The sequence below is a fragment of the Lygodium microphyllum genome, chromosome 9, assembly GCF_053477565.2.
Source record: "Lygodium microphyllum isolate KBCC chromosome 9, Lygodium_microphyllum_v1.1.10, whole genome shotgun sequence".
Classification (NCBI taxonomy): domain Eukaryota; kingdom Viridiplantae; phylum Streptophyta; class Polypodiopsida; order Schizaeales; family Lygodiaceae; genus Lygodium; species Lygodium microphyllum.
In genome coordinates, this window is record NC_141143.1 from 162,428,673 (window position 1) to 162,440,475 (window position 11,803).

General features: G+C 40.5%; 1 protein-coding gene across 1 annotated transcript; it reads right to left on the reverse strand.

Moving 5' to 3' along the window:
- Positions 1-498: 498 nt before the first annotated feature.
- LOC148031815 (BTB/POZ domain-containing protein At1g63850-like) lies at positions 499-4,809 on the reverse strand. The gene is made up of 3 exons (XM_087685487.1): positions 4,547-4,809; positions 3,284-4,457; positions 499-1,699 (listed from the first exon to the last, which is right to left on the reverse strand). The coding sequence occupies exons 2-3, from the start codon at positions 4,226-4,228 to the stop codon at positions 767-769; spliced, it is 1,878 nt and encodes a 625-aa protein (XP_087541613.1). The 5' UTR covers positions 4,229-4,457; positions 4,547-4,809; the 3' UTR covers positions 499-766.
- Between the last annotated feature and the right edge of the window lie 6,994 nt (positions 4,810-11,803).

Consider the following 11,803-nt stretch of genomic DNA (forward strand, 5'->3'; position numbering starts at 1 on the left):
TAAATAATGGGGAGCCTTCATGTTGACTTTAGACAGGCTTTTCCATTGGGGGGGACCAACCTGCCTATGGCCTTGTCACTTAGCTTTATTGCAAGAATACATTAATTGCTTGGTGAAACTTTTTGCTATCTTTTGGGATACTATAACTTGGTGATAGACATCCCAAAACCACTTGTCAAAATTTCATCATTCTGCGCTCTCTGGTGAGATGTTGGAGCTTCAAAAAGTTCAAAGTACAAGTGAGAAAGGCCATTACATGTAATGAAGGATTCACCTAAAATCAAAAAGCTCAAGGTAGGACAAGAGCTAGAATTGAAGTTCATAGCTCCTGAGTTATACTTGGCGTATTGGCAAGCAAACAAGTACGTTTCAAGAACTCAATCTCTCCATCCAGATGGTACTTATTGGTAGATACAAGTAAAAATACCATGTGATGGCTTCCTATCATGACATCCACTGTGGTCTCATTTGTGAACCGTTCATCAATGGACAAAATAGTAAAGTGCTGAAGGTAAGAGTTTAGTCTAAGATACATGTTGTTATACACACAAAAAAGGAAAGGACCTATGGCAGAAAGAGCTTGTGTCAATAGAGTACTCACCACCACTCTAGACAGATTATTTGCCAGCATTATCAGGCATATGCAGGTTTCACTCCAAAAAAAAGAACTTTGATTCTCAGCTATATCCCAAGCGATGGCCAATGCTCCTTAGTCCTCAGTGCACATGTCCCCATCCCCATGAATTTACCTGAAGTTTGGTCGCTACTAATCAGATAGTCTAACCAGATCCAATGGCGGCCGGACAAAAGTTCTTCTCCACCAGATCTCAAATGCCCTTTGTAAGTTGGGGCAATCATCCCCGTTTTTCAGAAACCTGTCAAACCATAAGAGCATTATTGTTTGCTGCTCCTTCAATGAGAGAGTAAGGATTGTCTGACTGATGCCATCCTCAACAACATTCTTATCAAGCTCTCTACACACCCTTTGCATCCATCCAAAATCATCAATAAGTGGCTGCAGCCAATTTTGCAACAGCATAAATCTAACATCCTTTGGAGCCAAGACCTGGCCTCTACCAAGGGCTATGCATATCCGAGCAGTGAGCCGACTAACTTCATAACGCCCAAAGCTTAGAGGAACTTTACCATGCAGCATGGCAAGTTCAGTCTGCACAGCCCAAGTCTTGACGAAATCATCTGCAATCTGTCTGTCAATCAGAATCTCTGCCAACCAGTTCAGGTTATCAGCCTGCCGTATGATTTGTGCCACCACAACACCACGATCTTCACTGAGCCTACTCACAAAATCTGTGCTTGATGCTTGCCTGAAGTGCTGAGAGAGAGAATCAAGACACCCCTGGCAAGACTGATAGAGGCTGTCTTTGCTTAGGTCGTGAAGATCCTTGCCCTGTGCTGCATTCTCTCTGAGCATCCTCGAGACTAAGCTTTTCATCTCCCGTCTCGCCTTTTCATCCGTACCCTTTGTCACCAATTGCACTAGACCAACCAACACATCCTCTGAGCCACTTGGTTCATCAACTGAGAGCCTTTTCAGTACTTCCCCAACTCCAATACTTTCCAACTGAAGCTGTGAAAGCAAGGCAGTCACTTTCTGCTCATCCTCCTCTGGCCATGGTACAGCTTCTAAATATTCAAGACAAGATAATACTCCTGCTTCAAAGACAATAGTAGTACATACCTGCATTGTAGCATGGCAAACCAGCAGATCAAAATAGATGAGACAAAAAGCCTAAAACATAGATTCTTTTACTCAACGTACAGGAAAATTAGGTTTGTGCACTTTGAAAGCAGAAATATTGAGGTTGAATTTGATTCTAAACTTAAAGTTGCTGTTCTGTCTTTTAACCCATGACCATCTTGTGCATTCTATGGTCCAGAAGCATGGAACTAGTCAAAAGCAAGTAAAGGACTTGTGTCTATTGCTCTTTTTGAGATTGATCCCGAAAGCCACAAGAGACCTTGACTCAACAAAAATAGAGCCCTGGGTCTAGTAAATTGTCAAATACTAATGATTACTTATGGCAAAACCCATCAATCACAACATTTCTTCGTCTCAAAGCCCTAGGCCATACGCAGCACTGTCTAATCAGTAGGATAAGCCCTATACATGTCATGAGAGAGAGTAAAAACTTGGTAGTTGGTCTTGAAGATTTGGAGTTGCATTCCAGATTTAACAATCACAGACAGATGTTGGTCATCTATGTAGAGTCAAGAGTCTTCTGGTGATAAGGAGGGTCACACACATAATGTTGTTTGCATTCTCAACCCTACTAAAAGGCGTTCATGTGATCTGTACAGATAATCTATGAACTCATACTAACTTCACGGGAGAACAACCCGAAAAGAAGAAGAAGTAAAAAAGAGGAAAGCCCTGTAACAAAAGCACTCTCTTATAAGTGAATGCCGCTTGTCTGCCTGCTTACACCTCTTAGTTTGAAGCAATCCAGATGTTCTTCAAACTGGGAATGTGGTATTATGCGAAACAGTCCCAGTCGAGGCTTGTGACTTGTAAAAGACTTCTTAAAACAACTAAGTAAACACAGTTTGACATTGAGCTCAATCAATAAATTCTCAAAGATGAGTACTAACGAGCTTGTCATTGATGGTATGGCTTATATTGACCATGGATTAACATAGTCTATAGCCATTTGAAACCAGCTTTACTGCAAAAGATTCTTAGCATAATTCCATCCACATGTGTCTTGCAAGCAAACTGTGCAATTTTCAGTTCTAGTGCAACCATACAATCCAATGCCATGCACCTGTTAAATAATGACCAGGAAGTTATCTGAATCAGCAGGACTGGTTTTGCAGATGCACAAGCTGTACCTAGTGTCTAGTTCCAGGGAAATAAAGGTCAACTTAGGCAAAGAAAGCAGCATTGAGGTAAGTAAACATAATGTCTCAGACAACTTTATGACCATGACACAATAGTAAGGAAGGCGTTGCAAAAGTGACAGCAATATGGCCATCTTGATCGTGCCACCTAATCCCCACATGTTGCATCTATCAATAAATAGCTGAGGACAGCAGCTATATCAGCAGTCAGAAAATAGCCTTTTAATTATGGGCCATTACTGCTTCAAGTAGATCGCTAATGAAATCCCTCCACAGCTTGTACGTAAATGGCCCAAACTCTAGATTAAGAGTATTGAACTTCTACAATGTTGCCAGAAAGAAAAGATGGATCTATGAGAAACATTCAACACTTTAACCAGACTCATGGAGTTTTCTCCTAGCTGCAAGAGGAGGGGTCACAAACCTTGAGAATAGCAAGCACACGAGTCACATTTTGCTTCACCAGCTTCTTCTTCAAGTCTGTGCAATACATGAGACGAAGCGTATCCACATAAATCTCCAAATCTTCACAGTCTGAAATTTGAATATGATATGGGAGCTGGGATTTCTCTGTAGACTGCCGCTCAGACAGCTTCACTGCAAAGAAACGGCTCTTTGCTGTCAAGATTTGGCTGTGAGCACTGATGGTGATGCTCGATCCTTCCTTACGACAAAGGCTCAGCCTAACATCACAAGATGTTGAATCATTGAATAGATCTTCAATGTTGCCAGCCGAAAGAATCCTATCTTGTACAGGAGGACGCAATGTAGACTGTCCAGCTGATCTATCCTGGTCATTCAGATCATAAGCACTCATGTTGCAGGGTGTCGTAGATGCTCTTTTCGTGGCCAATGAAGGGGAGGGCTGAGTGAGCAAGCCAGTACTGAGAAGGGCATTCAAGTTTTCATAGTTGACGGGAGTAGGAGAGGATGCTGTGTCAACCATTGGAGAAACTCGCCCTGGCGGTGAAAGCCTGATCTTGAAAGGTGAGCTAGTAGCCGATCGATCGAGGTTTCCTCCACTAATAAATCCCTGCTTGATATGAGGCCCCGCAGCTTTGTCAAGCTCCGCTGACCGTCTGGGCCTTTCAGCTTTCTTCACGCCGCCACCAGTGGCCACCTTCTGTTGCTGATGCACAGCCTGCAGCGGCGACAGCACAACCTTTGCAGGGCAATCTTCGGCCCTGCCCCTGTGCTTCTCGAGGGATTTCCTTGGGAGCTCCGTGGATGGCCGATGTGACACTGCAATGGCACTGTCGTGTGGCAGCGGAGACGATGTCAAGCCGCCGGAGCTGATGCAGCACCAGGCAGCGTGTGCCCCGCTGCCACCGTTGTCCATAGACTTGTGGCGCCGGCTGCGACTGGCCATGGTGCAGAAGCTCCAATTACCTCACAGAATTGATGAAATACCTGGTCGAGTTAGCATCACCAATCTGGCTGGTTTTTGCATCCGAGAGGAATTTCGCCCGCCCTCATGCCAGCTCCAAACGCAGGCACTTGTCGAGGGAGGGGATCATCCTCTATTGCAGCTGCAGCCTCGTAAGGTCCTGACACAGAGCAGGAGGAATTGTGGGGATTGAGGCCTTGCCTTTTAGATCCTGACACAGGGTAGAAGGAATTATGGGGGTTGAGAGCCTTGCAGAGGGATGAGATTAACAGAGAGGGGAGGAGGCATTTTGTCTCTTACCTGGAAAGAGGGCATCACAAGATGGGACAAAAGACAGAGGAATGAACAAGAAAGCTTGCTGGGAGCTACAGTAGGTGGTGGTGCAGAAGGTAATAAATTTGTTAGCAGGCCTTCCCTCAACAACAACATCAACAACAGAAGAGCTGGAAAGGGAGCTTGGAAGTTTGAAGTGTGAAAGGGGACATGGAGCTTGGAACTCGGGAGTGTAAAGAACAAGGTGGCACAGACAGACATGCCCAACTCCGTGACAAGAGCCCTTGGCCCCGTCCCTTTCTTGCAAATATAAACCTACTATATATTATATCTAGGGTGGTCCAAAAGATTTCTCAACTTTTTCCCCTCATCACCTTGGCCCAAGATGGTAGGTATCATGGGTGCTAACTTCTCACACCTTGCTTGCAACCATCACCCATTCCATACTCATGGCTATCATTTTTTCTTGGCCAACCCTTGACATGAATCATGGTTTCGGGAAATGCGCCTTTTGTTGTTATGAAAACACGCATAATATCGTCTTAAGAGGATTATTTTGGCAAGTCATCAGACAAAAAGATAGAAGGGATAGATTCCTTATCGAAAGAATAATGTGGTTTTAAAGGGCAAGGGCCAATGTTATTATTGTTTTATTATGCTTAATGTATAATTATAAACATGGAAATTATGTATTCATGGTTGTAGATCTCTTTTTTTTTAAATGTGAAGAGTATGCATGCATAGATTTGTACACAAAAAAAAAGGTGAGTATGCGACGACAAATTGTAGGCTTTGAGTCTTCTCCATACAATCTTGGCATTATGCCATTTCTATCTCAAGTTTGCCAAAATGATCTAGTGATTCAGCTTTAAGGGCTTGAACTCCTCAATTAAGGTCCTTTCCGGTCATAATCTACCATGTACTTTCATGTTCCTATATTATCGAATTGTTCTAAGTGTCACAAACCTTAGGACCAAATGTGTTCACAAGGCTCCAATATCTTCTAGTCCCAAAAAGATGGGGGCATGTTCTTCATACCTCCCACATAGTAGACACATTAGGGAGATCCTACCAAGATGTAATTCTCACTTGATAGGCAGAACAACAAGACAAAGAATAAGAATGTGAGCCATTCCCATTCTCATTCTTCTCGGTCCTCCTCCTCGTCCTCCTCCTTTTGATGGTACAGAAATATTTACATTGTCACTAGAGATCAGGCATAGTGAACTAACAAAAAAACCAACATCCTCATTAGAAGGAGGTGTAACAAACAACAACTAACTTCTTGCATAAAATCTTGCAAACTAAAGCCTTAGACTTGGCTCCTTTAAAAGGTTTTCTTTCTTGAGAGACTTAGTTCCATTCATCAAACCCTTCGAGTTGGGTAGTCTTCTAAACATCATAACATTCCTAAAAGACCATATGTGCCGCAACACAACTGCCCTTATGAGATCCCATGTTGTGAGAGATTCTTGATTTAAAGAGCCTAGATCTCCAAAAAGAGTTGTTCTAATAATGGTGTTGTCAACACCCATGGATCCTTCATCCACTTTCATGTCCATCCACACAATGCTTTACTCTTCCAACATTCTTAAAAGAAATGAGAAACTAAAATTTCCTCCCTTCCATAGCATAAGCATAAAGTAGATATCACCATCTTCTTTCTAATTCTCCCCTTAGTAGGGTACTTCTTCATAAGCATAAGGGCGAAACCACCATCTTCTTGCCAATTCTCTCCTTGGTAGGGCACTTGTTCATAAGCTTCTAGAAAGTGTTGAGATCCATACACTTCTAACTCTAGCTTTGTAAGTCTTCAACGTAGTAGGGGAAATTTTATTTTTCCAATAGGTAGTCATCTTCTAAACACATGAAACATTCTTTTTATAGAAAACATTTTTTATTTAGCTTTCTTGCTATTTAGAGAAAATTTCCTACACAACTCTTCATAGAACCAAAGTTGAAGCCTCTCCTAGTCCCACATATTAGTCCACCTTTCAACTCCCTTGAGGAAGATGCTCTTGGACAAGCAAGTTGAAAGTTAGCATTCAAGCTCATTGGCCACTTAGTTGAATCTAAACAGACACTTAGCCATCAAGTGGCCCATGTTTTGGTATGTTAATCCTCTTTTCCTTGGGCTTTTTACATCTCTCCAATAGATTTTTTGGCTAGATTGCCCAAAATGCTTAACTTTGGAGATCTAGAAACAGGTTAGAAAAACCCACAATTGATCATCCTTGAAATACCTTATAAGCAATAAGAGAAGTCCAATAGCCTTATTGTTGCTACTTTCAATGTCTAATCCTCCGTATCACTTGTGAGATGTTAGCTCATCCCAAGAAATAAGATGCAATATTCATTGGCTCTTGAATTGCCATAGAAAACACCAACAAAGCATTTTACTCTTCCCCACATTAGATTAGCACAATTGCTACAAAGACTATTGCCACAATAAGCATCATCTTCAATACAACCAACTTGCTACCATTTGCAAATACCATAGTGGACTATGCGTTTCCCTTAGCTTTGATTTTGGTAGCTTTCACTTCCCTATGAGTAGCTAAAGATGCAAAAATGTCAAGAGAAATAAAGACTACTCCACAACCTCAATAATCCCACAAAACATCCAATAACCATTGACATTGATACCTTAACTTCTTAGTGCAAGACATATCTTAGATTTTATCTCAATTGCAGCCAACTTCCTCAAGAGGACTTGTAACTTCTTCATCAACAATTTGAATCTTCATAGACACACTTAGCTCTTCTTTAGTACCACTTTTGTCAATATTAAGGCTTTGTACTTTGATTATCTTAGTCCTTACTATTTATTGTATGCACTTAAGTGCTAGTTTACTGATACTCTCCTTGTTTATTTTATTTTATAAAAAGAAGAAATACATAAAGGAAGGAAAATAAATGTGCATCCATGGGCACTACACAACACCTAGGGATTCTCAAGTTAGGAATGTCCAGTGGCCTATATTGGCTACGTGCATCGCTAACCCTCTAACCCCCTTTTTAACTTCCCCCACATACACTCAAAGCACAACAAGGGTAGGACATACATAGGGAGTCTTGCCTTTCCTATGACTAGACATGTTTTCTTGAGTAATTAGACTTTCATCCTTTGCACCTCGTTCACTCTACTGCCAGTAGATCAAACCCATTAAAAGTAAGGCGGAGAAGGTGCTTCAAGATGAGATACACCAATTGCCATTTGCATTGGCAATCTGTCCCACTGGAGATCGTGTCCTTGAGTACTACTTGGATGGGAATCAAAATCCATCCATTCTACTTCTTATGTCGCCTCATGATCTTCTTCATAAATAATTTTCCTCATCATCAATGAGAAGTTTTTACATGTAACCTATATATGACTTAGGTCGTCAAGTGTTGGATAAGACTCCAAGCTTACTAGGAGTTCAACCCATCTTCCAATACAACAAAATATGTCCTATGCATGAGAATAGAAGGCTTATAGCTTGTGAATGTGGTTGGTTCAATATGACTTATAAAGATATATCAAGAATATTGCTAAAGATTGTTCAAATTTAAGCAAATCCAAGGTCAAAGGAGTCAATAGAGGTCAATGTTGGAGGTAAATGGCCATCTATGCCTAGCCACCTACATTCACTTGTACATGTACACTGTAGGTAGTGCACCCATTGTTGTCACTTTATTCTTTATTCTTTCAATGGCAATAGAATAAGGGAAGGTAGGTCACACATTGTGACTATTGGGGTTCCCACACACTAGTCTCTTCTCTTTGCTTGAACCTCCTAGCTCTCCCTTCCCTCTTGATTTTGCTCATGCTTCCACTTCCATTGCACCTTTCAACTAGTATTAGAGTGGGTGTTTGAGGAGCTTCATTAGTCTTTGTTTCAGCATGAGAAGAAGAGCTTGCTTCAAGCTTTCATGATAGTCCCCCCTTCATCCTTCCAAGGCATGCACTAGGTCTCAACTTACTCCAGGCTTGTCAGAGCTTGTTCCAAGGCTTTAGGGAGATTGGTTGAGCCCCTACTATGGTATGTATAGGTGTTGCATAAGCCCAGAAGACTATTGGTGCAATCCATGCTGCCAAGACAACACCTTGTCTTGGCTAAAAATACCCATCCCAGTTGTCTAGTGGCTGTCGTCTTACTCCTAGCATTTAGCAAACTACTTGGCATCCATCTTAGCATCACTTGGCTTGCTCTTGAGCACTCTTTGGAGAGATCTTTCTTAGCCATTAATTGTGGTATTAGGGCAGGTCTATTGTATACCGTATGGGACATCATACATTAAGTTTCACGTTGCTTATGTGATGTCTTTGGGATGCTATTTCGATGCCATGATATTATGTTAATATGTTGAGGTGCTATTTGGATTGGATAGAGCTTGTTTAGCTTAATTTTAGTAGGTTTATTACTGTAATATAGTTTGGATAGCAAGCATACAATAGTGGAGCTTAATGCTTTGAATGTATACATGCTATTTTGGGGAAAATAGATTATATATGGATGCTTGGCATTAATGTATGTGCCCAAAAATGGCTATGATGTGCTTTGAGCTTTGTTGGATGCATTTGGGCATTATACATTTCCTTTAGTGATTCTTGACTTCCAAGTTGAAAACATATTGGATGTATATGCTTCTGGATGTATCATCGATGCAAATGGGCTTCCCAGATGTTATGTGCTTGATGTATTGAGCTTTCTTGTTCTCTTGAACATTCTAGATTTTCTTCTAGTGGGAGACACTTGTACTTTTTTTGCAAAGCTTGGTTCATTAGAGACAATGGGAGTCACTTGCTTATATACATTCTCTGTTGGTCTATGCAACATTATTCTTGCATATTCTAACTCTTGTGGGCTGATTTACTTTTGACCTTAGATACATTGTATCTATAATTGTTTGTGGTGAACACATGCTTCATATGCATTGTTCTTGTAGATACTAACTCTTGTGGAGCTTATTTGCTTTTGAGCTTGGATACCTTGTATCTATAATTGTAAGTGGGTTGTTTGTGGTGGATACATGCTTGATATGCATTGTTGCATGCATCTATGTATTTGGCACCTTATATGTTTTGAGAGTTCTTGGTACTAGATTGCTACACTACTAGTTGCACTTAATATATAGTGGTTGTTATCAAGCTTGGATACCTTGTATCTATGATTGTTAATGGGTTGTATGTGGTGGACACATGCTTGATATGCATTGTTGCAAGCATCTATGTATCTAACACCTTATATGTTTTGATAGTTCTTGATGCTAGGTTGGTACTCGGATATTCCTAGTAGTGGGAGCTTCCTCATTTGGTCATTTGCCTATATATGTATGGTCATTTACTATAGCTTTATGGACAACAATGCTCAAAACTACTTATGAGTAGTTTCTTTGAGAGTAGACACCTTATTTGAGCACTTTAGTGCCTACTATTTGTGGACAACTATATACTCTTTAGTTTCTCACTTCTTACCCCTGTGTTTGGCTTAGTTTTGTGATCGTTTTGCTTTGATTATAGCAGCTCACACTCTTGTACTTTGGATCCTTTGTAGAGACACAATAGCAGGCACTTCAAATGCATCCAATGATAGTACTATTCTCAACATCAAAAAGTTTGATGGTAACAATTTCTAGTATGGAAGACACAAATATGGCATGTATTGGTGCAAAAGAAGCAAGATGGCATTGAAAGCCAAGGGAATAAAGTGATAAAACTGGGATAGAGATGATTTTGATGAGTTATGCAAGTCTACTATCATACTGTCTTTGTCTAGGTAGGTGTACTTTTAATGTTATTTTGACAATGGTGGTACATATGATTTATGGAAAAAGATATGCGATCTTTATTATAAGCAAAGTCCTACACAATTGTATTGGTTGAAGAAGCTTATGGACCTTTGCATGAAGGATGGCACCCCTATATCTACTCATTTGAATGAGTTTCACTCTATTTTTAGTCCATTTAAAGTTTGAGGATAACATAAAGTCTTTGTTCTTGCTTGTCATATTACCTGAGTCATGGGATACATTCCGCACCTCTCCGAATGCTAATCCTCTTGAAGATGGCTTTGAATACAATAGTGTAGAGAGTCCTTTACTTATAGAAGAAGTAAATAGAAAGAATGATATAGCTTGCACTTGTCATGCACTTATAGTGAGAGGCAAAAAATGCAAAAATGGGAATAATACCCATGGTAGAGACTCATCACCCAACAGGGGGCAAGTCTCAGTCTCATGGGAAATCATGCAATAAGTTTCACGGTCGTAAGTTCTCTTTGACATCTCATTATTGTAGGCAACAGGGTCACATTAGTTGTTATATTCCATGAGGAAATATTGCATATGAGACTAGAGCAAGTGAGTGAGGCACAAGGTGATCTCTTAGGAGGAGCCTCCTATTACAGTGTAGCTAGCCCTAGTGAGATAGCCTGTTATAGCTATTGATGATGTAGTAGCCCAATATTTGCTTATTGTAAAGGTTTATTATGTTGGATAGAGAGGGCAAGCAATATTGGCTACACAACCACTCTTGAGATGCTAAATCATTCACCTATGAGAAGGCTATGTGTAGAGGTGATTCTCATTCTTAGAAGAGGGCCATGCAGTTTGAGTTCAATTTGTTGCAAAAAAATCATATATGGGATTTTATTTCCTTGCCTGATAGAAAGTGTGCATTGCCATGCAAGTGGATGTGCAAGTTGAAGAGTATCCCTGGTTGCCCTAAGGCAGCATATAAGGCCAGATTAGTTGCTGAGGATTATAAGCAAGAAAAGAGAGTTGACTTTGATGAGATATTCTTCCTTCTAGTCAATATGATTATCCTACACTTGATATTGGCCTTGGTTACTCAGTTGGATTTGGATCTTTATCAAATGGATGCTAAGATGGCTTTTTTACATTGGGATCTACATGAGGATATTTATATGTAGAAATCTAAGGGCTTTTTGAAAAAAGGCATCGAACAAATATGGTGAAAATTGAAGAAAAGTCTTTATGGGCTTAAGCAAGCATCTAGGGAATGCTATCACAAGTTTGATACTTTCACGCATTCATAGGGATATTCTAGTAGTAATATGGATCCATGTCTTTAGACAAAGAAGGCTCGTGATGATAGTCTTACTATCTTGATGCTTTATGTTGATGATATGCTTATTGCTAGGAGTGCTCATGCTGAGTTGGATGCTTTAAAGACTTAGCTCAAGAACAGCTTTGAGATGAAGGACATGGGGTATGCCTCACACACACTTAGTGTGTGCATTACGCATAATTGCTCTATGGACTTCTCTACTTGTCCTA

Excerpts from the sequence above, each read along its gene's own strand:
- LOC148031815 (XM_087685487.1), bottom strand. The coding sequence starts at position 4,228 with ATGGCCAGTCGCAGCCGGCGCCACAAGTCTATGGACAACGGTGGCAGC. Across the intron at positions 1,700-3,283 it reads GTGTGCTTGCTATTCTCAAG|GTATGTACTACTATTGTCTT; the intron begins GTTTGTGACCCC and ends GCTACAATGCAG.